The 26,637-nt window shown below is 44.6% G+C and overlaps 1 protein-coding gene and 1 long non-coding RNA gene across 7 annotated transcripts in view; both read right to left on the minus strand.

Moving 5' to 3' along the window:
- The window catches only part of LOC132368138 (uncharacterized), an 85,415-nt gene extending 81,581 nt beyond the window's left edge, over positions 1-3,834 (minus strand). For both annotated transcript variants that reach the window (XR_009503919.1, XR_009503918.1), the window contains exon 1: positions 3,764-3,834. This is a non-coding gene — a long non-coding RNA (uncharacterized LOC132368138). The remainder of the gene's footprint in view (positions 1-3,763) is intronic.
- Positions 3,835-6,598: 2,764 nt separating this feature from the next.
- CBR4 (carbonyl reductase 4) lies at positions 6,599-24,851 on the minus strand. Of its 5 annotated transcripts, none has more exons than XR_009503920.1 (6): positions 24,532-24,850; positions 22,841-22,961; positions 21,967-22,103; positions 19,158-19,292; positions 10,808-10,951; positions 8,241-10,555 (listed from the first exon to the last, which is right to left on the minus strand). XR_009503920.1 is itself a non-coding variant. In XM_059926722.1 (5 exons), exons 1-5 carry the CDS (start codon positions 24,671-24,673, stop codon positions 8,050-8,052), a joined length of 714 nt encoding a protein of 237 aa, XP_059782705.1. In that variant the 5' UTR covers positions 24,674-24,844; the 3' UTR covers positions 6,599-8,049. The 5 variants fall into 5 exon arrangements, 3 of the variants coding, with proteins under 3 accessions (XP_059782705.1, XP_059782708.1, XP_059782707.1); XR_009503921.1 differs by having other exon boundaries at positions 8,245-9,971; XM_059926722.1 differs by lacking the exons at positions 8,241-10,555; positions 10,808-10,951 and adding an exon at positions 6,599-8,228 and having other exon boundaries at positions 24,532-24,844.
- Positions 24,852-26,637: the final 1,786 nt, after the last annotated feature.

Below are 26,637 nucleotides of genomic sequence, written 5' to 3' on the forward strand. Positions count from 1 at the left end.
TATACATTTGGAATCTTTCTGCTGTTCTCTCTGTCCCATACTCTCTTCCCTCATCCTTTCCCTTTATTTCCTGCCCCTTCTCCTAAACCAGCCCTTAGTAGTTTAGATCCCTTGGTGATTCCATAGCACCCAGTAGTTTTCCTTTGTGGTAATTAGCACACTTATACTCAATTAGTCAAATGTATGATTATCTGTTTAATGTCAACCTTGCCCCTTTAGCCTTTAAGATATCTGAGGCCAGAGGTTTTCTGTGTTGTTCAGTATCTCCTTAGGGCTCAACTCAGTGTCTTGCATATATTAGGACCACAATAAATATACTTATTTCTTATCTTTGTACATCTAGGTTGTTTCCTATTTTTCACCATTACAGGCAATTCTACAATAAACTTTCATGTAGCTAAATCTTTGACACGTCTTTACTCATGTGCTTAGAAAAATCCCCAGAAATAGAATCACTGGTTTTATAATGAGATGCACATTTTCAAGGCTTTTGTTAAGTGTGATAGTCTGCAAAATGACCATCATTAACTTCTCCCCTCCCTGTACAAGCAAGCCACTCATCCATCAAAAAGTGATGTCTTTAAAGAACAGATTTGTGTTGACAAGGGAGAGGGGGGGTGGGGGAGGGATGAAGTGGGAAGTTGGGGTTAGCAGATGCAAACTATTATATATAGAATGGATAAACAACAAAGTCCTACTGTATAGCACAGGGAGCTACATTCAAAATCCTGTGATAAACCATAATGGAATAGAATATAAAAAAGAATGTATGTATATGTATAACTGAATCACTTTGCTGTATAGCAGAAATTAACACAACATTGTATATCAACTGTACTTCAAAAAAAAAAAAATCCGTGCTCACAGACTGCAAGAATTAATATGGTTAAAAATTACTACCCAAAGCAATCTACAGATTCAGTGCAATCTCTATTAAAATTTTAATGGCATTTTTCACAGAAACAAAACAAAACAATCCTAAAATTTGCATGGAACCACAAAAGACCCTTAACAGCCAAGCAATCTTGAAAAAGAAGAACCAACCTAGAGGCATCACACGCCCTTATTATAAACTATATTGCAAAACTATAGTAATCAAAACAGTATGGTATCAGCATTAAAAAACATACATGTAGTGCAACGGAACAGAAATAGAGAGTCCATAAATAAACCCACACATATATAGTTAATTTACAACAAAAGAGTCAAGAATATATAATGAGGAAAGGACAGTCTCTTCAACAAACGGTGCTGGGAAAACTGGACAGCCACATGAAAAAAAAAAGAAACTGGACTATTATCTTATACCACTAACAACAACTAATCCCAAATGGATTAAAGACCTGAAAGTAAGAACTGAAATCGTAAAACTCCTAAAAGAAAATATATGCAGTAAACTCCTTAATATTGGTCTTGGCAATGATCACAAGAAAAAAAAAATTTTTTAACTGTACAGTGAAGAATGTTAACTAGACTCATTGTAGTGATCTTTGCAATATATACAAATATCAAATCACTATGTTGTACACCTGAAACTAATATAATGTTATATATCAATTGTGTCTCAAAAAACCCACAATATACTTAGGGATAGAATTAACAAATATGTGAAAGATGTGTATGCTGAAACTACAAAAACTTGCTTAAAAAACACCTCAGTAGAGAGGTATACCATGTTAAAAAAAGAAAGAAAGAAAGAAAGAATAGAAAAGAAAAAGTATATCCAGGGAACTCCAGTAACAGAGTGGGGAAGTAGGACCAGGGAACAAGGGAGCCCAAGTAAGGCTGTGATATGAAGCAAAGTCCTACAGAAGGTAACTGTGGTTGAATCCGATGTGGGAACCCTGGAGACAGAGTCATACCTCAGAGCTGCCCCACCAGGGGACACGGGTGCTGGTGTAGTAACGCCCCCCCAACACCAGTCAGTCACTGGCTTCCTCCCCACCCCCCGGGGGACATGAATTCCCAGGCACATCTAGCTTTCTGTGCAGGCAGGCACAGCCCTAGGGCAGCCGGTCAACAAAGAGACAAAGGTGACTGGCTATTGGGAGTGAAAGCACAGCAACACCAAGACCAATATGCAAAAAAATGGCAAGAGTTCCGAGGAGATCTGGTTAGAAACCTGACAGGTTCTGCTGTGTTTCCTGGTACACGGGTGCAAGAAGAACTGACTTGGGTTAAGAGTAGGGTTAGACGTGTGTGCTCAACTTTACAAGTCACCTACCCATTTTCCAAACTGTCTACCAATTTATACTCCCAACAGCAATGTCACATTTAACAGACCCTGTTGGTCTGCATCCTTCACAACCTTGCAACCGAAATTGTGGTCCACAGACCATCAGCATCAACTTAGAAATTTATTAGAAAAGCAGCATCTCAGGGCCCACTCCAAATCTGCTAAATCAGAAGCTGCAGTTTAAAAATATCTTTAAGGGATTCATGTTAAAGTTTGAGAAGCCCTGCTCTGTATCACTTGGAATTATCAGACTTGTTCATTTTTGCCACTTGAACGTCAAATGAAATCTCACTATGGTCTTGATTTGCATTCCCCTAATTAGTTTCAACATATGTTCAACACCTGTTGGCTATGTTTCCTTTTCTGTAACATTCCTGTTTTGTATCTTTTGCCCATTTTCCCACTGGGTTACTATTGATATGTTGTTCATTACATATTTTTAAATTTTTATTTTATTTTATTTTTGGCTTCACTGGGTCTTTGTTGCCATGCGTGGGCTTTTCTCTAGTTTCAGCGAGCGGGGGCTACTCTTTGTTGTGGTGCGCGGCCTTCTCATTGTGGTGGCCTCTCTTGTTGCAGAGCACAGGCTCTAGAGCGCAGGCTCAGCAGCTGTGGCTCACGAGCTTAGTTGCTCCGCGGCATGTGGGATCTTCCCCGACCAGGGCTCGAACCCGTGTCCCCTGCACTGGCAGGCGGATTCTTAACCACTGCGCCACCAGGGAAGCCCTCAGTGCATATTTTTGATACTCAACTGTTTATTACTTATCTATGTTGCATAAAACCTTCCGTCAGTTTGTAATCAGCCTTTTTGATAATTTTAAGGTGTTTTCTGATGAACACAAGGTCTTAATTTTAACATAATCCATTTAACCAATCTTTTCTTTCCATGTTTAAGAACACTTGCCACATACCGGGGTCTGAAAAATATCCACTTGTATACACTTGACCCTTGAACAGCACAGGTTTGAGTTTCGCGGCTCTGCTTGTACGCGGACGCTTGTCAGTAGTAAACGCTAAAGTTACCACACGGCCCGTGGTTGGAGGAGCTGGGGATACCGTTATAGGCAGATTAACGCCCGCGTTGTTCAGGGGTCAGCTGTATTTTCTACTAAGCATTTTGACATTTAAGGCTTTTTTCCTTGCCGAACTGATCTTTGTAACGTGAAGTAAAGCCCCAAATTAATTTCCTCCCCCACAAGCTTCTGCCTTCTGTCCCCACCAATCCGCAAATTCATTCTTGTTCACGTAACCAAAGATTCCCGCGTCACTAGAGCCCCTTTTTAGTAAACTCGCGACTCACCGAGTCCAGCAGAACCGACACTCAGGACGCCTTCCTTCCGGAAAACCTTCCACCGGCGGCGGCGGCGGCGGCGGCGGCGGCGTGAAGACCGGCGTCTCCTGTTTCCCACCCACCAGCGCGTCTCAGGCTCTTTCCCGGGCCCACCTGGCTCCCCCGGGCCCCCCTCCCTCCCTCCCTGAGGACTGCACGCGGCACCTGTCAGGTGCTACACGGATCCGCAAGCTCACCTGGGCACGCTCTTCACTCCTTAATCACCGTTCACGCGGAGACGAGGCACCGTGCGCCCTTTGCCCCCACGCCCCCAACCCCGGGAGGTCCTCGCGCATGCGCATTTGAGGTCTCCTCTTAGCGGCAAGACACCTCAACTCAGCCTGGTTAAAATCGAACTCGGCATCTTCCCTCTCCCCAGAGTAGCCCTACGCGCTGCTCCCTCTGGACGAAGGCTTCACTTTTAGTTCAACTATCCTGCCCCAGAGAAGCCCCTCCCGACCTTCCAGAGCAGCTCAAATCGCCAGCAAGAGCAAGAGGATTCAATGGCAACAAGAGCTCCTCGCTCTTCCCGTGCTCACCTCAGCTGTAACCTGACGTTCGGTGATGGTTGAAGGTCTGCCTGCCCACGACCCAAACCAATTAGCCTGTGGGCTCCAGGGAACCAGGGTCCGTTTCCACTATACCTCCCGTGAGTAGCAGTGTCTGGTGTGCAGTAGGAATGAATAAATACTTATTTAATGAAGTAATGAACACTGTGCATCACTGAAAACTTTTCCTAAAAGCACCTCCACATTTTCCTCACCCCGCCCTACCCATAGCAAAATTCCCAGGGACAGGGCTCCTGACTTGTGTTTAAATTTGGGGGGAAAAAAAATTCTCCAGGTGATACCGATAGCACACCCATTTGGATGATCAGTCCAAGGGTTCCAAATTAAACTGGTGGTAATTCCTCCAAGTAAGTCATGTTGCCTAAGAGAAAATAGTTGATTGGCTTAGCATTTCAAATTCAGTTATAAATTGAAAGTAAGCATCAAAGTCAGAGATAAATGGCCAAAAAAGGAGTCACAGAATATTCCAGGATGTGTACTGAAGGAACAGATGTATTGATATTTCAGTGACCCACCCCTCCCTCCACTATAGCACAATGTAACGACTGTTGATCTTGAATCAAAACATATAAAAGGATTTATCAGTGTAGTTCTGGGATGTACCAGATGTTCTCAGAGCTGAGCGGGTAAGGTGGAGGAATCAAAAGATGTACAAGACACTTAGTAGGTATTCAACCAATATTGAGTTATTTAACTAAAACGAAAAGAATGAAAACACCGTATGGTTTCTACCCTCAGGAGCTTACAATGTAATTGAAAGATAAAATTAATATAAAAGAAACTTAAAAATTATTAAATACTTCATAGTATGTTTGTCAAGTTAGGGCAGTGGTAAGACCTTTCAACTTACACATACTTCCATCTAAAAAGCTTGGGAAAATGTTTCAGCAATGTAAGGCATAACTCTTTTTTTTTTTTTTTTAAAGAAATCTCCATTTTATTTAATTATTATTTATTTATTTATTTATGGCTGTGTTGGGTCTTCGTTTCTGTGCGAGGGCTTTCTCTAGTTGCGGCAAGCGGGGGCCACTCTTCATCGCGGTGCACAGGCCTCTCACTATCGCGGCCTCTCTTTTTGGGGAGCACAGGCTCCAGACGCGCAGGCTCAGTAGTTGTGGCTCACGGGGCCCAGCCGCTCCGCGGCATGTGGGATCTTCCCAGACCAGGGCTCGAACCCGTGTCCCCTGCATTGGCAGGCGGATTCTTAACCACTGCGCCACCAGGGAAGCCCCAGGCATAACTCTTTAATGTCCAGAGTAATCTTCTCCCTTTATTCCAGATAACAGAAGCATACACATTAAATCATCTTCTTCACATAAATTATTGCCCCGAAATTTACAACATATATTCTCTCTTAGAAAGCAGTTAAAAACCCTCTTATAAACTGAATATGGGGGCTTCCCTGGTGGCGCAGTGGTTGGGAATCCGCCTGCCAATGCAGGGGACACGGGTTCGAGCCCTGGTCCAGGAAGATCCCACATGCCACGGAGCAACTAACCCCGTGCGCCACAACTGAGCCCTCGTGCCACAACTACTGAAGCCCAAGTGCCTAGAGCCCGTGCTCTGCAACGAGAAGCCACTGCAATGAGAAGCCCGCTCACCGCAACTAGAGAAAGCCCGCGAATAGCAACAAAGACCCAACTCAGCCAAAAATAAATATGAAAAGCACAAATTTAAAAACGTCCCATGCAAACACGTTAACACTGGCTTTAAAACCATAAACCATTTCCTAACAAGTACTCAACACAGACTGGATTGCAGGCTCCTAAGAGCCATATAAGAGCTGCAGCTGAGTTATCTTGTTAAGACTTCACTGAAGTTCTTGAATCTCTGAATATGAGCAACAGCTGGCAACCCATTTCAGCACCAGGATGAGAGCACGAAACACATCCCACCCGGGCGGTGGGAGCCGATGGAGACGTCACCTGCGGGGCAGGGGCGGCTGGCTGCACCTGTTTAAGACCTCGCTCCACCTTCCAGAAATTCCATGTGGGCGGGAGCGGGTGGACGCTTCAAAAGGGGTCATGTCTTGACGTGTGAATATACACACTTGAAGGTTAAATCCATCCGTAAGCCACACCTCAGCGCCATTCGTTCCAGTGGCACCTGCTTCCTTGCCGACCACCAGCCGAGGCGGCCCCACGGGGTCCGGAGCACGTGAGTCTGAGGAGGGCGCTGGCCCGCCGGCCGCCCGGCAAGGCCTGCGGGGAGGCGGCGCTGCAGAAGCGCGTGCTCCGTGCGCAGGACGCCGGACACCGCCCCGACCGCTGCTTCCCTGCGAGCGCCGGGCACTGTGCACGCCTGAGCGCGGTCTGTGCACCGCCGTGCCTGCGGTGAGCACACCGTCCGGTCACAATAGTAACTTACACTTAACTGGCTTGCTCACGTCCTAAACAGACTTCTCGAAGTAGAGAAGGCTATTTTGAAGATCAGTGCAAAAGAATTTTTAAGGAATCAGGAATCTTGATTTGGAACACAGATTTGACTTTATTTTACTTTTATTACTCTGCATTCATTTAATATATCCTATTAATACGTTTGCACCGACTTTCAATATAAAATTAAATCTGTTTACATAAAATCATTTTGGCTCCAATAAGACTGTAAAAAGATTGCTGTTTAAGGTGCAATAAATATTTAAAACATTTTACAATGACAAATTATAAAAATCAACATGAATCCAGTGACATTTAAAATGATCACGATATTCCCCACAAAACAGTTCAGTGCAAAGTAGACGTCATCTGATGTTCTCACTCACAGTTTGTATCTTCATCTCTAACCTCAGGCAAACATCTTCTTTTAAGACTAATGCTTAACCTGTTCCTTGTAAGACATTTAACTCATTGTTACTGCGTATTTACTTATTTATGATTGTTCATAATTATTAGTTTTCTAAAATGTCAGGCAAGAATATTATTATTGCTGTTTTTAAGTAGCCTGCTAAACTGTTTTTGTGGATTTAAAAAAACAAAACACTTCCACTTCCTAAGTTGATGAGATCTACGCAGCTCACAACTGTACCAGGTATTAAAACAGTAAGGGTTAACCCTCACCATCTTTGAGAATTTCCACAGGATGGGTCAACTGTCCACACTTGCAATTGCAGTTTACTGTGCCCAGTGGCTCAAGGAGGAGCAATGCCACTCAAAGAAACCAAACTCCACATTCATTTTCAACCTGTAAATCAAATGACTGTCCAAGGGGCAAAAGGGATACAATGTTTAACTCTAGCAGGGCTGCTAAGGTATTGACACCTACCCATTCCCTGTAAATACTCTTACTTTGGCAATGGCCTCCAAGGTTAACTTCTGGAGTATTCAGCCTGATAAAACAAAATAACTAATGACAATTAGACCATATAATTTTTCCCACTTTTGCCATAAAATGTATAAATTAAGATAACATCTGTTTATATCACTTGCAAAATGCCTATACAGTCAGCCCTTGGCATCCGTGACTTCCACATCCATGGATTCAACCAACCACGGATAGAAAATATTAAAAAAAAATTCCACAAATTCCAAAAATACATTGCATTTCCACTGTACTTCAATTATTTACACAGCGTTGACACTGTGTTAGGTATTATGCATAATCTAAAGATGATTTAAAGTATATGTAGGTTATATGCAAATACTATGGAGGCTACGGTATGTAAGGGACCGGAGCATCTGAAGACTCTGGGGCTCCTGGGGCAGACCCCTGTGGGTACCGAGGGGCGACTACACACTAACACTGCTGCAGCCTGGAAGGTACGTGGCATTTAGAAAGCACAGCTGGTCACACACTGTCCTCTACAGACATATTCTTATAAAGATAGAAATCAACATTTGTAGCATCAGTAGGTTTGATTAGCGAATGCAGGTATAACAATATGTGCCCTTGACTCTAATAATAGCCATATTAGTCGGCTACATGGTGAGCTGCAAGCCTCCGTCCACCACCAGGACGTGCCCTGTAATGTACGGAGACTCTAAAAGAAATGCGACTGCATGGGCCACATCAAGGGGGTCTCCAAACCTCCCAAGAAGGATGTTTTTCTTTAAATGTTCTTCTTTCAAGTCTTTCGTCATATCTGTATGAACAAATCCTGAAAGAGAAATGTTTGCTCATTTAGTTGAAAAGGGCAGACACTAAGACACTTGCTCAATTTCAAAAAAATAAATAAATTCGCTGCTGAAAATTTGAGATGACTAATAAACCTTGTTTAGGAAATACAGAGTTTTGCTAGCAATCAGTACCCAAGTCCTCATTTTTTATTCAATTTAACCCAATGAACATTTACTGAACACTAAAATATTTGACCCAACTCGTAGCACAATATGAGTGGATAGATATAAACATGAATAAAAATTCCATTCCTTAAGGAACCTGTAACCTAGGGAGGAAACACTCACTTGCACCCCTAATTATAACAAAAGGAACTTGGGTGAATATCCGGATAGAGGTGAACACAAAGAACCATACAACTGATTAATTTTCACTTGATTAGGGGTGGAGTGGGGGAGTAGAGGGAAGGAAAGCATCACAAACGTGGTCACATGACCTGATTTGGCAGTTCTGACAAAAATTAGTTTCATGTGCTATACCTAAGATAGCTGATGATTAGAAAGACCAGTATTTCCAATGTTCCTATAAGAAAAGAATCTAATGGAATTATCCAATCCTGATGCAAGTATACACAGAAAATTTTAAAATTTTAAAGTTAACACGGCAGTGCTGTGTGCAATAAGGCTTGCAGAGAACATGTTCTCAAGTAGCAAGAGCTGTAGTTAAAGTGACATAATATATGGAGCACCAGTTCTAAATGGTTCATAGCACAGAAGAACTGCATATCTATTAAGGAAATCTTGTGAGATTAGTCTGATACATATGAATACATATTACCAATAACTTCTATAATCAGCATTCTGTACGCTACTCATCATTTAGACTTAAAAAAAGAAGGCAAAGTACAGCTGTGATGAAACCGCGTCATGGGTGCGCTGTGAGCGTAGCTCCACCTACAGGAAGATCCCAGTACTGCACGGGCTGCGGCTACCCAACAAGCAGGGTCGCAGGGCTCCCGGATCCGAAGCCTCTGGATACACTTCAGGGTCAAAGGTGCCTCAGAAAAGAGAATCAGGAAGAGAACGCACTTCACATGCTTACAACGTCGACTGAATAAATCACGAATCTAACATTTAAATATCCAGGTCATCTTCTCAAAGAGTTCATGATACAATTATTTACTCTAAGGTTGTTTTGAATTCTAGCAAAATTGGCATAAAATATTTCCCCACTAACTCTCAACCCTCGGCAGAAAATCAATGATGCATTTTAATCTTAAAAAACAAAACAGACCTCAATAAACTACAGTAAAAACGCGCTGCAAGAAAGACCTCGTGACTACCGGTTAGCTCAACTTCTAGATGGCTCTGCTGACGTCCTCTCAGAGGTGGCATTTCGCGGCAAGCAGAGCACTGGGGGAGGACACCCCCCACTAGCTTCTGTCCCCCGCTCTGCTGCACTCTGCAAGCCAACGGCTGGGCACCGCGCACCGTCTAAACTGCAGGCTGCTCCTGTCCCGTGAAGCAGGGGCAGTAGACTGAGAACGGCGGACTGCAGCTCTACATAGCTCCGACTCCAGGACGAAGGTGTGCCGCGTCACGGGTCGTCGTGGTTCCCCTCAAAGGCCCTCAGTTCTTACACTGCAGCCGCGTGGCTGGAAGAGCTCCTGCTCAGCAAGCACCGGGTTGTTACTCAGGCTGTGCTGAAGGGAACTGAGGTGCCCTGCTTCTGGGGCGATGTAAGGCCACACGGTCTGTGAGAGGCCACCGGAAGTGTTTTCACCCTGGGAAAAAGGCAGATCTGGAACAGGGCGCGAGGTGCTGGAAGGCAGACCGCAGGCAGGAAGGGAGATCCAGGCAGTGAGGCGGGGAGAAGGCAGACAGGCCTCTGCCACGGAGACGCGGCCGTGGGACAGACCTGGTCCTCCAGAGAGCCACGGGAGCCAGCCACCGCGGCAGACAGACTGACACACGCGTGCTCCCGACAGGAGACAGGCCTCGTCCGACACCACGGCCTGGGCTCACGTCCGTGAGGGGTCAGATCTGTCGAGGAGAGAGCGGAGCCCGCGGGTCCAGCACCGGGTCAGGCTGCTCGGGCCCCCGCCCCGCGGGCTGGCTCTCCCTCCACCGCTCCCACCGAGGGGAGGACCAGGGCGTCATTTCACAGGGGGAGTTCCACAGCCTCTCCCACTGAGAACGGACAGCCGGACGGACAGGCCTCACGGGATAGCTGCCGGCCAGCGCTGGACCCTGCGCTGAAAGCCTCAAAGTGCAGTGGGGGGCGGAGGCCAGGCTGAGAGGGAGGGAAGCCGTCCCCAACGCTGGCTGCTCCTCCTGGACCATGATGTCGGATACAGAGGGCAGGAACCTGTCCCAAACGCAAGCACCGTCCTCTCACTGTCAGCAGCTTTTTTTTTTTCTTCTTAAATTAATAGACTTTATTTTTTAGAGCAGCTTTAGGTTTACAAAAAAACTGATCAGAAAGTGGAGGGAGTCCCCACATACCTCATATCACACCGCCTTCCCCGGGCACCCCCCAATTATTAACACCCTGCCTTAGCACACTGCATCTGGTGAACCAACACTGACTGATACGCTATTAAGTGAAGTCATGGTTTACCTCAGGGGCCGCCCTTTGCGTTGGACAGGTCTATGTTCTCACAAATGCATCTCATCACGTATCCACCACTACAGTCTCGCGCAGAGCAGTTTTACTGCCCTAAAACTCTAACTGCAGCTTCTTCAAATTCATATATATCGTCCCCTAATTTATCAGAAATCAAACAAAAACATGAAGTTAGTCTCTAGTGATAACATAGTCCAGGCTCTACCAAATTTCACTATCATTTTATGCTACAGCTCATGAATTACATGATCCTTAATTATAAGTATATCCACAACCAGGGCACTGCATATAAAGTCTCCTAGACTCTCTATCAAATCTCGTAGGACCTAAGCAGAGATATCAGTAGTTTGTAAACATTGCACACACCCGTTTTTGTGCCTGTGTTGTTTCTCAATTTATGATCTCTCCTCGGCCCCAGAGGACGCCCTCCCCTAGCGTTCTCCCACTTTATTTATAAGGCTCTGGAAATTTCACGTTACTACTCATTTGACCACATACATGTTTACAACCCCTTCAAGCGGGGTTATGAAAATTACAGACTCCCAGCTGGTGCCACTGTCCACAGGTGACGTCACTGTGGGCCGCCTATGGGAGTCAGAGGCTTTGGCGGGCTGCAAAGCGGTCACGCCTTACGCCAGCGAGATAACTGAGCACAGGCGCTCGGCTGAGAACAAGGACGCCGCTGCTGCAGCTCCACACCCGTGATGACACGCTCAGCCACCTCTGCAAGACAGGAGCTCTACAGGAACAGGAAGCTCCTTCTCAGAAAAGCAAGTGTGCGGTTCTTGTCCAGCGAGAGCTTGTATTTGGTCAGCTCCCAAGGAAATGTACTTCCCTGACCCATTTCTGGCTAGCTATAGAGTATAAATAAACAGCATCTCGCTTCCATATGACTTGGTCACTATTTTAGTTTTGAATATTTTGATATACAGCAGAGAGCTTATATTTAAATAAGACGCCAGGACTTCAGCCAGTTTTAGACACCAGTACTACCAATTGTGGGATGTGCACTGTCTGATATGGCTCTCTCTTAGATGTCCATTCTCTGATATAAGTTCCTAGGACCTAGAAGGAATTAAAATAATCCCAGACACTTTTTTAGGGAGATAAAACAAGGCTGTTGCCAAAATCTAGACCAAGATTTTAACCAGAACAAATTTGTATGTCCTAATATTATGCTTGTAAAGGTGTACAGGGAAGCAGTGTAAAAAATCAACACCACACTGAACAGCACACAACAGCACCTAGAGCAATATCTGTTTTAAGTAGCTTCAAGCTTCTGCAAGAATCTGCCAGCAAGACTTTGTCCCAGGAGTAAACATAAAAGCTCTGCAGCTAAAAAAAGGGGGGAGAGGGAGCAAAACACTTAGGGTACCCTGTAGAAATACATGACTGCTGTACCATCTGTCCAGATGTTAAGTGCACATACCCTTTGAGCCCTGGCAGGTTCAGTCCCAAGATGACACTCATATATATATACTCACCCATGTGCAAAATAAATCACTTACAAGTACTGTCACTGCATTACTAGTCGGACCAGCAAAAGATCAGAAACAACCGAAGTGCCCAATGAGAGGCACAGGTTAAATGAATTACGGTGCACCCATAAAACAGACATTATTGTCTTTTAACTCAGCCATTAAAAATAGCGAAGCAGTCACAAAAGCCCACACTTCGTATGACAGAGACAGAAAGTAGATGAGTGGTTGCTAAAGGCTGGGGAGATTGGCGGGAAATGGGGAGTGAATGCTCATGGCTACAGGGTTTCTTTTGGGATGATGAAAATTCGATGTTCTCAAATGTATCACGGTGATGATGGAACAATTCTGTGACTACACTAAACCCACTGAATTGGACACTTTAAATGGGTGAATTATGAGGTATGTGAGTTATATTTCCATAGAGCTGTTATTTTAAAAAGTGAAGCAGTTCTCTATACGGAATCAACTCCAAAATAGATTGTTCTTTGAGTAAAGCAAGGTACAGAACATTGAGAATAGTATGATCAATTTGTGTTTTCTTAAAAATATGTAGTGTGAATGAAAAATGTTGCCTGCCATATCAGTAAACAAAGGCTGGACTTCCCTGGTGGTCCAGTGGTTAGGACTCTGTGCTTCCACTGCAGGGGGCACGGGTTCAATCCCTGGTCTGGGGACTGAGATGCCACAAGCCTCGGCGCCAAAAAAAAAGTAAACAAAGGCTGTTGCAGCCATCAAGCCACTACAGCTGCCCCCAATGGTGAGCCCTGAGGGGACTCAGGATGGGACAGATAGGAAAGCACACGACACTGGCCCCAGAGAGCTGAGGTGCAGATCAAAGGAATGATTTCAGTGAGCCCAGACTCTTGCATCTTCCCATACACAGAAAAGTGCTAAATTCCTTAACTTGAGATGCCTGGTTTTCTTTAATTAACAGTCATCTTTTGATGTTCCAACTACCTGGCCTTTGTTGCAAACACTCCTCTACATCCTGGCTCCCCGCTTACCTCTTGGGAGCAGCCCCTCGGAGCTGTCTGAGAGGCTGCCTCCCAGGCTTAAGTCCTCAGAAAGTCTGCCAAATAAAACCTAATTCTCAACTTTTAGGTTGTGCTTTCTTTTTCAGTCGACAGTGTGTATATATGTATATATATATATATGTTCTACTGACTTATATATGAAATACAGAAAGAACTAGCTGACTGTGGTTGGTTGCCTCTGAGGAAGGAACTGAATGGCCGGAGAAGACTCACTTTTCACTCTATGCCTTTTTGTACTTTTGAATTTTGTACATATTTGTGTTATCCATTGAAAACACATTTTTAAAAGCAATGCATCCAATATAGTTTCAATTTACCAAATATTCTGTTTCTCATATTCAATATTTTCCAATCAGTAACACTTATCCATGATGAGAAATTTATAGTTAATGTAATACCAAAGCTTAGCAACTAATTTATCTTTAAAAAGTTAAAAATATTAGGCAGCAAATGATAGCCTAATTTATTATTTTGCTTGTTCCTTGTTTTTTCCTATTATGATTTGCTTTTTAACTGTTTTTAACTTAATTGGAAACTCCATTTGCAGGTGACGAGGAAAACTAACATTAAAAATAAACATATCAATTCTGATGTTTATCAACTCTGTTAAAGGATCTGAAGAATCTAGTTGAAATTACTATCTAAAATAAAGTTAATAAATAATCCATAGACTCGATTTAATGCTACCATTTCAACTTGTACTTTGCTTCTAATTAATGAAGCATATTCACACCATGCTTATAGCGCAGCCAATATAATATATTACACTACAGCCAAGATAATAAAGGTCACCCTACTCAGTGTCCACATTTTTTAGCAACAGGTTTTTTCTTTCCTTCAGTGTAAACTGCACTAGAAAGTAAGATCTTTAGGAAAGGCTATACAAACACACATCCCTAACACTCATAAAATTTCCCTTTATATACAAACTGGATTTGCACTATTTAGCCTGTTGCCTCGACAACTAATTAACTCTGACAAAATTAAGCATTCCTTCTCCAGCGTTTCCACGGCATCACAGGGGTACCTGCTTGGCATTCATCACATGGCACTGTAATCATCTGTCTATACACCTGTCTTTCCCACTGTACTTCTTTCCTTGTGGCAGAAATAGCTTATTCGTGTTTGCAATTTTGGAGCGTTGCCAGCCCTCACATACAGGGGACACTCAGGAAGTCTGCTGAACAAATGATTAGAATCAGGAGTAGGAACACTTGCACTACCCTGAAACCATCCAGCTTTGAGATCATCGTGACCTAGAGTTAACTCTTCATCACCCACACTACTGCAATCCCTAAAACAGAGGGAAGCACATACATGCTGCCCCAAGCCACAAATCATCTACTCTATACATGGTTAAACTCGGCTAACACGAAAATCAATCGGGCTGCACAAAGCACACACACACAGAAAGCAGTGCCAAGACCACAGTGCAGCTTTGAGATTTTCTTTTTTTCTTTTTTTTCCCCCCAAAAATGAATGTATCTAAATCGAGTCATTTATCAAATGTTCATGGATTTGGAATGCTTGAACTCAGCTGCTCTCTGACTAAACAATGAATTGGGATGAAGGAACACTGTAGAGCAAGAGGCCTGCCAGGACATTCCAACAATTCCCTGATCCCTGCTGGTTCAGCACTGGTGCCAAACGCAACACCAGCTCTAGGGCCCACGGAGCAGAGCGGCCAGGGTGGACTTCAGCCTCCTCCTTACGAGCCCCCAGCGGGCCAGCCCCAGTGCCCACAGCAAGCTGGGACAAAGGTCCCACGGCGACTGGCAGAGACACAGAACACTCACTGTCCTCAACAACCCACTAACCAAACCTTCTATCACACCAGCTAATGAGTGATGATGTAGATTTGAGTTTTAGCACTTTTTTATTAGTCTCTTAACTAATCCAGGCGATTTTTATCAACTAGTAATTTGTCAAAAGGCAAATAATGTAAAGGTAAAAGTTATAAAATTGGAAGATTCCAGATATTTTAGACAGAACATAATAGCAAAAGGACAAAGAGACCTAAATCTTGTAATGATATAAAACAAATCTAAGGGGTCATGATTTTCAAGCCTTCCTTAGCTGGTAATCAAAAGATAAAGCTTTTGTAACAGTTCCACCAAAAACTAGCTGGGGAACCTTGGGCAACTCTGTCTCTTGGGGCCCAGTCTTCTAAACAGTTAAGATGACTGGAATAAATCATCACTAAGATCCTGTCCACCTAACATTATCCCATAATCAGTGCAAAATTTAAAAATAAAGATCTTATATAAAATATAAGGTACAAGAAAGTTTTTTCTAGGCACCAGTTCATTACTTGATTTTTTAAGCGATCATTTTAGAACTACTCATTTTAGAACTTTTTCTGATCATTTTAGAACTATTTCTAATCATTTCAGAAGTATTCAGGTTCTAAACTACTCATATCTATGAGTATCAATTCACAGGCTAATGAATGGCTTCCTTCTCCATAAAACAAAAACCATAATCAATAGTTATTTTAATAAGTTTTAGATAAACACACAAATGTGTGTATGTCTGACAAATACATAAGCGTGTATGTTTGTGGTGTGTGTGCGTGTGTGTGTGCGTGTGCTGTGACATGCATCTGGGCTAGGCAAAGTGCACACTTTCTCACGCCGCCACGCTCTCGTGTCCCCCGTGTGCTGTGAGCCACCCCAGCTCTCTGTCTACACCTCCAGGGAGCAGCTTGGGACCGGCTCCACTGCCACACAGCTCACACGAGAACCAACAGCTGGATATCAACCTGCTCAATTCGTGGACTTGTCAACTCTTTTGGAAAAAAAAAAACCAGACTAAACGTCAGCCTTGGACAGGTCTTTTCTACTTTTTTGTTTATTTTGTTACCTGCAAATTTGTACAAACATATAAATGGTTCTACTCTTCAGACAAGTGATTTCCGAGGTTACCACTGGGACCTGAGACTGTGTTTGGAATACTGAACTGCAATGTTTCCTTAAAACTAGAGTCTACTTTGTTACACAGGTCTGCTTGTAAATTTGTGGAACCCCAGGTATTTGAGGCAGCTTCCATAATTTTCATTTTGTATTTCTAACTGGACCAGTACTAACTTTATATGTGCTTAACTGGTTTGTACACCTTGGGACGCTACCTGGTTCGTTTCTGACTCATCTTAGAAGCACCGTACTTAGTACTCACACTCTCAGTGGTTCTGGCCTAGTCCGACAGGACAGTGACAGGACAGTCCCGGAGACTTTGCCTTCCATGTTTGGGAGCACCTGACACGTTTTCACGTACATACTCTGAAGCGCTCGCACCTGCTCCCACCATCCTGTGGACTCCGTGCACCCACAGTGCTGTCTTCTGGCGCCTGCGTGCTCGCTGGCTGTTTCAGTTACTCCCAGGAGCCTCAAAACGTGTGGACATCAGAAACGGAGACGTGTGTCTAAAACTGGAGCTTTGGGGCAATTTAACCTTTTTGAATTGCGCTTCAGCAAAAGTTTTTCCTCCTAACCCTGCGCCTGTTCTGGTCCAGGCGGAGGCTGGTTCTGCAGCTCTGCCTTGAAGGAGTGCGTCCCCAGTCACTCCACCCCCTCTCCCTTCTGCCCTGAAGGTCACTCGTCACACAGTGGAAATCTAAGTTTAAAGTGGGACTTCAGTCATTTGTAGAATGCTTTGTGTTCACGGGTGCAGACCGCTACCGAACGGAATAAACTTGGTTACAAACTGGGGCAACTAATTTGAAAAGCAACAAACCAGCTGTAAGTTGTACATTCGAATTTATTTTAAAAGTCTTAGCACAAGTTGGAGAATTTCTTTAGCCTTTAGCAACCTAAACTATAATTCCCATCATTCTGTTTCAATATTTTCCAATTACCTGTAACAGACCAACCAGGCTAAATTGGCTTTGCGTCCTATTTAATCCATCAATACTTTCAACTCGTGTGGAATGCCCCTAGTCAGCACAGTGAAAGGAACAGGTGCACTTTATAGCACGTCCCCCTCGCCTTCTTCACAAGGCTCTGACTGCCGCGGCACTGAGCCCACATCTCATTTGCTTTGTCTTCCAGGTGACCTGCGCCCTGCTGGCTTGGTCTTCCTACAGGCTTCACAAGAACACCAGTGTTCCTGATGGATTCTCCACAGGCGGCCAGCTCTACTGCAAGCTCCCCCCTCCCTGTGACTTCTACTCCTGAAGATTCGTTAAATTGCCACCTCTCTAACCACCTTCATTGTCGGCCACTCCCAAACAGGTCGGATTTTCGCAGCCTGAGTTCCTCTGAGCAATACCTCCTGCACACGGGCTAGAACCTGCGGGGGCCGGCGTGCATGCCCTCACTTCTGTTACCACGTGCCACCACTGCCCCCCGCACCATCACACAGCAGGTCTCAGAGCACCCCCTTCGCTCACTAAAGAGGCAACCACAGCTAAAATCACTGTTACAACCTACTACTTCCCAGAGTGACTTTTCAAAAGACGTTTCTTCCTCCTGAGTCTGCGTAAAATATCTTTTTTCCTTCAAATTTTTCTTGGTGTTGAAATTCTAACGTGAATAAGGGGTAGCTCTCTGGGGCACAGTGACACCCAGTGAAAGGCATCTTCTCCATTTTGAAAACAAACATACGTGACCTCTGATCATTCTTTCTCTCTACAAACACTGGCTTTCTGGAGTACAGGCAGACCTCGTTTTATTGCACTTTGCAGACACTGCGTTTTTTTACAAGTTGAAGGTTTTGGGCAACCCGGGATCAGGCAAGTCTATTGGCGCCATTTTTCCAATAGCATTTGCTCACTTCATGTCTCTGCATCACATTTTGGTAATTCTCAAAATATTTCAAACTGTTTCATTATTACCGTATTTGCTGTGGTATCTGTAATCAGCGGTCTTTGATGTTAGCACTACAACTTGACTCGCTGAAGGCTCAGATGATGGTTAGCATTTTTTAGCAATAAAGTATTTTTCAATTAAGGTATGAACACTGTTTTTATAGATATAGTGTTACTGCACGCTTAATAGACTATAGTATAGTGTAAACATAGCTTATATATGCACTAGGAAACCAAAAGGTTTGTTGACTCGCTTCATTGTGACATGCACTCTGCCGCGGTGCCTGGAACCGAACCAGCAGTGTCTCTGAGGTCATCAGTACGTCAGTTATTGTAGGGGATTACTGCATGAAATATGCAAATGACATCATCTACATAGCCTTGTTGGATTATCTCCTCTGGTTCACACTGTTATTAAAAGCACACTGTATTATAGAGCTATTCAGATATTTTAGATATAAAGATGTGTTATTTCTTTAATCTAGACGTATGGAATATGTTAGGTAATAGATGCGTTACTTGGAAAGTTCTGCTTTGACAAACTGACAAAGTCTAAATTAACAAATACTGCATCCCAGTGAGCAGCAAATCAACGAAACGTCCCAAGAAGAGGAGAAAGACAATGAAAATGGAAACAGTTCTCCAAAGGGACACAAAGGTGGACCCGTTCACCTGCAGGGTGTATGCTACCAGTACTCCCCAGCCCACTTACTTGAAATTCTTACATTCAGCTCTTGAGAGTTCTTAACTTAAATACAACTGACTTTTAAGTGAGAAGTTTCTCTTGTGGTTTTAGTACAGATGCAGCGTCCCGGCCCCCTGAGTCCCGTCAGACCGAGGTCACGCCCTCCTGGGCGGCATGCTCCAGGGCTGAGTAACAGTGCGGGTCCCCTGCTCCTGTCCCAGCACCTCTGAGAAGTGCCTGATGGTGATGACGTACTTACAGACACAAAAACAGTCTTTACTGTTATTGTAAAAAGCCACAGATGCATATAAATTAAAAGAAAAAAGAAGTTCCCACTGACCTGGCGCAACTACATTCACTCTAATTTTCTTTCTTGCTACTTCTTTAGCAAGAGCGCGTGAGAATGCAACTAGCCCGCCTTTGCTGGCGCTGTACACGGATTGGCCAGAACTGCCTTTTACACCTGCAACGCTTCCTGGAAAAAGAAATGAGAGCAAATTCAAACCAATTAATGGGGTTACTATTCTGAATGTTCAGATACTCTGCAGTAAACAAACAAGGTACAAACTATTCTACCCTGTCCTTTGCTAAAATTAGGAATCCTAACCATTGTCATTTGAGTAGTAAGACTTAGGGTCTGAGTCTGCTCAGATACACAGAGAAAACAGGATCCTAAAGAAGCTCACGGGAAACCCTGAGTGCCAGGCAGGGGTTGAGAACAGATCCATTAAGTGACAGGAACCCATTCTCATCTCTGAGGAGGTCAAACATGATGAAAATTCTACAATAGTTACAAAGGCTTCCAGTAGGAAAAGGTTAAAACCAGAAAAAAAGTCAGATAAAGGCTGATTTTATGATTCTACCACACACATAAGGAAGTATTTATTTCCACCTAAAAAAAATAGTTCATCTGAGGATAAATCTTACTAAATTTCAACTACTATCAATCTAAATTAGCAAAGTTTCAATTGCAAACTATCTGTAAAATTGCAATTTAGTTACCTTCAGTGATGTATTAACCTGTACTGCCTACTATAAAGATTCTTGGGTGGCTTCATTTATATGAATATGAAAGAATAATTTGTAATTCAAGTATCAATTGTATGGAAATAAATTCTTGCAGAAGAGAAATTGGGGAAATAATTTTCTCCACCAGTGACCTGTACTTATGATATAAAAATTAATCAAGAGCCTCAGAAAATTTTTGAGAAAGTAATTTAATTTTAGAAAAAGAGAACATTCCAAATACTTCTCAAATTATAATCAACAAGTCCAATATTAAAATATTTAACCATGTTAGATGTCACATGCCAGTTAATGACAAAGGAAGAGAAATATGAAGCACAGAAAGAGAGAAAAGACACATCAGACACAGGAAATGCAGGTGGACACAGAAAGGGGTTTGGGGAGAAAGAAAAACAAGGAGAGACACAAAAAAGAAAGAACAACGCAGGCTTAAGAGGAAAGGCCGAGCATGAGGCCGGAGCAGCTTTATTTCAGGCCATGCGCTACAGTTCACCTGTCAGAGTGATAACTTCGGAAACACAATGGACTTTCTCGCAGTTTAAAGTAGTCCCCTCTGTGATAAGAGTCCCCTAGTTTATTTTCAATACTCTATTTTTATTTACTTTCAGCACGAGTCTAAAAGTTTGCATGTAAACAAAGGACTGATATGGGCTTTTTGTATATATCTAAAAGGGGGATATTTTAGAGTTAAACAAATACACCCCACGTTATCAGGTGAAACATACAGGCCAGTGTACCAGCTTACAAGAACCCAAATCATATCTGGCTGTGTTAGATGGCAAAGGTCAACTCATTTACTAAGCTTTTATAAGAAAACTGACCTCTCACATTTTCAAGGGTAAATGTCAAAAATGTTCTACTTCTTATTAGCACAGTATTCTTTCTTTTTCTCATTTTCAAAAAAGAAAAACCCTATATTCTGGCTTAAAAAACCCTTATATTCTGGTTTAACACCCTATATATACACCCTATATTCTGGCTTGGAAAGACAGCTCCTGCATTAGAAAGAACAGGGTCACTGACTTTCACAGAGCAGCACCCCCCTTCTGTGGCCTTCTACGGTATCACCACTTAAAAGGCAGATGGCATGCTGCTATTTTCAAACTGTCAGACTGAAATACAACTTCAAGCCACTTTGCACTTTAAGGTCTATAGGCACATTCTACAGTCTGTCTGCCCTGTGGGGCAGGTGAACTGAAGACTAGGAGTTACTTACATCCATCCTAAAAAACTGAAAAGGTTATTCTCTTAAGTAAACCTCCTCTTAGACCTCTGAACTAGATTTATTAGTGACCCATGCAACAGCCGTAGAAATCACTTTTCAGCCCCCACTATCAAAAAGTTTTTAATTTCTTGGCCACAGTTTGAAAATTCGGTTTTACATAAAAATCAGGATGTTCGGACTTCCCTGGTGGCGCAGTGGTTAAGAACCCGCCTGCCAATGCAGGGGACACGGGTTCATGTCCTGGTCTGGGAAGATCCCATGTGCCGCGGAGCAACTAAGCCCGTGTGCCACAGCTACTGAGCCTGTGCTCTAGAGTCCGAGAGCCACAACTACTGAGCCCACGTGCCACAACTACTGAGCCTGTGCACCTAGAGCCCGTGCTCCACAACAAGAGAAGTCACCGCAGTGAGAAGCCAGTGCGCCACAACGAAGAGTAGACCCCGCTTGCCACAACGAAAGCCTGCAGGCAGCAACGAAGACCCAACACAGCCAAAAATAAATAAATAAATAAATATTTTTAAAAGTTAAAAAAAAACCAGGATGTCCAATTTCTCTTAACAAATCCAAATAGCTGGCCAAACTGCACCACGTTTGTGCACATCAACCACCTGCCGGATCGGAGCCACTCCCCACTGGGAACCTTCTGTCATGAATCACCTGGCTCGTGCTGTCTCCTTCCCAATACCTGGTGGTGTCACTCATATAACACCTGCTTGACCACTAGGAGAATGTAAATGGGTGATTCCTGTTTTACCGATTAATCAGTTAATCCAATCCTTTTTCTACAGATAATAAAGATACATTCTGTCCAAGTTTCACAAGTAAATATGTTCCAAATTAGTCGATAACTTTCTTATGGTACATGAGATAATAATAAATCCACAGAGGTCAGACTCACCCACATTCACAATGGACCCTGTCTGCTGTTTAATCATTGTCTTCACGGCAGCTCTACAGGTCAGCATGGAGCCCAAGAGGTTAGTATGAAGCTGAGATAGCATATCTTCGGCGTTTGTCCTTACTAAGAGGTTATCCCTACCAAAAAAACAAAAACCATATAATTTAAAATTGGGATAAAACAAAACAAATTAAAAAGTCAAGAAATACGTAACATTTTTCCTGAATGCAGAATACAAGAAGTGCTTTATATTTGAGCTAGAACACCTAGAGAGCACCTTTTAAACTTGGTTTGAGGCACTAAAATAACAACTGATAAGCCAGAAAGGATCCCTTGGAGGACAGGCCCTGACCCCACTCAGGTAGAGGGGCACATACCCCTAACTGCTCAAAGTAGGGCCATGTGGCCAAAATAGCTCGAATGAAGTATCTGCCACACTACGCCTTGCTTAGAAAGTAAATTTTTATATTATTCTAAATATTCTGTCCTAAATTCATTAAAAAAAAAAAAAAGAATACCCACTCTGATTCCATTAATATTAACTGAGAAAACATATATGGTGGCAGAGGTCAGGACCATGGTTACCTATAAGGAAGTACTAATTGGGAAGAAACTGAGAGAGCCTGCTGGGGTTCTGGAAAAGTTCTGCAGCTCAATATGGGCGGTGATTACAATGTTAAACCTGAACTGTACCCTTACTATAATCTCAATATAAAAGAATGAAAAGTGTGTGGATTGACAGATCAAGTTTCAAAATACATAGTTCTTCTTCCAATTAGAAGTAAAACAAGTTAATTAATATGTTAACTCATATTAATCAAAGACATAGAAGGAAAAAAAGACATATAGAAATGTACTTAACTTTGTGACCAACCTGTTAATTCCAGCTGCATTTACCAAGAAGTTAACTCGACCTAAGTTTTTCTCTATCTCTTCAAATGTATTTTGAACATCATGTTCTTTGGCAACATCACAGCTCAATGCCAAATGATCTCCTACATAACAAAATTAGATCAGAATTACTTATAACTTGAATTTAAAAATGATTCAATACACATTTGTCAAGCATCTACTATGAGCCAGATCTGTTCTATCCAGAACATGAGATAAAACATGATTATTTCCCCGATTCCTCATTTCATGGAGTTCAGTCTAACAAACTGGATGGGGGCAGGTGGGTAAAAAGAAATAAAGTACTTTGTATGATTCATCTAACAACATTTATAGCTTTGACACTGACCCCACGCTATGCAATTCAACAGTTTTCTCTGTTTTATATTCCTTTTTTTGAAACTTAACGTCTAATTCAGTTAGGTTTTTGATGGTTTCCTGGCCCTGAAATAAACTCTAGGATTTTTTTGTTTGTTTAACTATGTCACATATATTATAATGATTATTGTTCAAGCCTGACCATTAGGAGAGATAAGACAAAGCAGGAAGCTGTTAAAAAAAAAAATGCTAAAACTTTTTTACTAAAAACAACTCTTACCTGCTTTTTAAACATATCCACTTTTTTTGAAATGTTTAAATACCAAAAAAATTACACTTCAAAGAAAGTATTCTTTATTTAATAATACACCTTTTTAATACTCTAAACTGTAGATTTTTTAAAAAACTAAACAATTGTTTATCTTCTGGCTAACCTTGCCTAATACATTAACATTATCTCCTTAAACATTCGAAGACAGTAGGTCATCCGGGAAGTGACACTTTCTGGGTGGAAACCAGTCACTCATGGACCACGTAATTCAAGGAAATGCAAGGCCCCAGAGCATCTGCCTCTCCCTCGGCTCTTATCTGAAGACATGCTGGACCCACAACCCCTGAAACCCAACCAGCAGATTTCATCCTGTCCAGCCAACACTGATGGCGTGGGGTGACCCAGAAGGACCCCCACGTTCTCGCCCCTTTGAATCTGAGCAAGAAGCATGGCTGAGATGCTCCCTGGTCCATAACGTACCCGCGGCCCACGTAATCACTTCGGTGAAGCCGTCGGTGACGTTCCTGTGAAGGTGCCCCCCCGCCCCCGACGGTGAACCAGGTGCCCCAGGTGCCCCTGCTCCCGGCCCGCCTACTACCTCAGCAACAGCTGCGAGCTCGGACCCTCACAGCACCCTGTCTCCCTACTCTCCAGAAACTGAAATTCGCAGAGCAACTGACAATCCATTCCTAATAAACGGGGGGAAATGGAGTTTAAGTGCAATAACAAGGAATCCGGCGGAACAAATCTCATTGTCCCTTGGTGATGGTCACCAAAGCAACGTAGTGACGTCAGTGCCTTGGACACAGGAAAGCAGACCGGGTACAACCAGGACCGCAGGAGCGGCGAACGTCCTGGGCCGGCACTGCCTGCGCATGCGCACACGTACCGACGCGCAAGAACACGCAGGCGCGCCGGGAAGCCTCGCCAGACCGCGCCGCACCTGCGGCACGCACCGCCCCGCGCCCCACACGGTGAGCCTGACCGGCCCGGGGAGGAGGGCGCCCACGACGGCTTCTCGGACCCGCACCGGCCGCGGTGCACACTCGCCGCGCGGAGGCGGGGCGCCTCCGGTCGGTACCCACCGCCCAGGTCCCCGGCCACGGCTCTGGCCCCCTGCAGATTCCGGGCGACGATGGCCAGTCGGTAACCTCTCTGGGCCATCAAGCGGGCCACCGCCCTGCCGATGCCCCGGGAGCCTCCGAACACGGCGCACACCCTGTCCATCTGGGACGGGGAGCCGCAGACCCGGAGGAGGAGGCTACAAGGGCCGACCCTTCCCACCGGCCTCGCGCCTTCACACCACGGCGGCTCCCACAAACCGAAGCGCCGCCCCAGACCTCCCGCCGCCGGACTGGAGCCCGGGAGGGCGGAGGCGCCCAGAGCGCCACGTCATCACGTCACGTCGGCGCGCCGACGTCAGTGGGCAGGGGCTACGGGCGCCACGCCCTTCGCGGAAGCGAACGTGGGCGGGAAAATCCAGGGGCGACAGAGACGGGACGCGAGAGCCGGCTAGAAGGGGCCGCGCTGCATGCTGGTACTTGTAGTCTCGGTGCCGGCGGAAGGGCGCGGGCGCGGTGCCGTGGGTGGGGTAGGGTCTGCCCTGCAGTCGGTGGGCCCTGGGCTCCGGCTTTGCCAACACCCTGGACGCTGGATGTTCCGTCGTCAGATCAGGACCGTGCCGGCTTGGGACACAGGGACCACAGCGTTAGGACCCGGGACGGACTCTCCAGGTTGTGTTTGGCTGAGACCTGAGGTCCTCCCGTGAAGGAGCGGACACCGGAGTCAGCGTCACGGCAGACCCTGGTCTTCCTGTTGTCCAGCTCGGCTCACGTGCCCCACGCAGGGTGAGGCCTAACAAACCACACCGTGGGCGCGTCTGGAGCAGAGAGATGTTTCCTACAGGGCCGTAAGAGGGAAGAACAGGCCTGACTCCAGAGTGGGTCTGTTTCTTCCACTTTAACCTCTGTATTCTGTTGCTTTTATTGAGTTAAGAATGTTGCCTGCAGCCTGAAATATACAGGAGAGCCAGTGCTCAAAGCTCTGACCTTTAAGGGGACACCACTTTTCCATTCATACAGAGATAAAAAGTTGCAGAACAAAGAATAACGTTGGTCTAGTTGGAGGTTTACAGGAACATCGTGACCTGACCTTTGTGGAGAAGCTGCAAGAACAAGGGATTCCTACACAAAATGGGCAACAACCAGCCACACCCCCTCCCTTACCTGGCCTTTAAAAATGCTTTGGCGGTTTTGGGGGCACAAGGCACCCATCTCCTTGCATGGCCCTGCAATAAACCTTTCTCTGCTCCGGAGTCCGACGTGTCAGTATTGTTGGCCTCACTGTGTGTCTGGCACATGAACTTGGTTCGGTAACAGTTTCAGGGAAGGAGTTTTAATGGGCACAATTGGCTAGGAGGTCTGCGGAGCGTGTACCCCGCTTCTGATTGGTTGGTGGTTAGGTAACAGGGTGGTGTTCCAGGAATCTCAGTCATCAGCCTCTGGTTCCAAACAGTCTGGGTCCCTGTGCTTGTGCTTGGCCTGAAGTCACCATCCTCCACCGGGTGGGACCTTAGTTCCTGCAGAAGAGCTCAGAGACATGTATCAGGTTGTTATGCAGGTCCCCTGAGGAGAAACCAGGACTCTGCCCCATCTTGCGCTATTGTTTCTTTCTGCACCCCTCCGCTAATAAGTAACTGTTGGAATCTGCCCTTTGGAACTCAGGAAAGGTCTAGGAAGCGGAAAGCCTTTTTCCTACGAACAAGAAATAGGTGACGTGGAAAAGCTTTTATACCCGGGAGGGTCTCACACGGTCCTGCTCAGTTTCAACCCCCCCCCAAACCTTCTTTGATTCTCCTGCATCTTCAGGGGAACAGGTGTTGGACAAGAAAAGGAATAACATTTTGGACAGAGGGGTTAATCATAAACGCAGTTTTAGGGGGACTCGGTTTCACCTGCCTGAAGGAGTGGGACACAAGGGTCAGACTCAGCCCAGACCCCGCCCTCCCTCCCCGTCCCACCCGGGCACACCGTTCTCAAAGGGAGCTGTTGTTGAGGCAGGTGCCCAGTCAAGAACATACAGGAGGAGCTCAAGAAAGGGTAACTGAACGGTCTTGCCTCGAGCATCCTCGGCTGCTGCAAACAAACAAAAGTACTTACTGCAATTCTGAAGGGGATGTGCTCAGTGCTCTC

Source organism: Balaenoptera ricei, chromosome 6 (genome assembly GCF_028023285.1).
Source record: "Balaenoptera ricei isolate mBalRic1 chromosome 6, mBalRic1.hap2, whole genome shotgun sequence".
Classification (NCBI taxonomy): domain Eukaryota; kingdom Metazoa; phylum Chordata; class Mammalia; order Artiodactyla; family Balaenopteridae; genus Balaenoptera; species Balaenoptera ricei.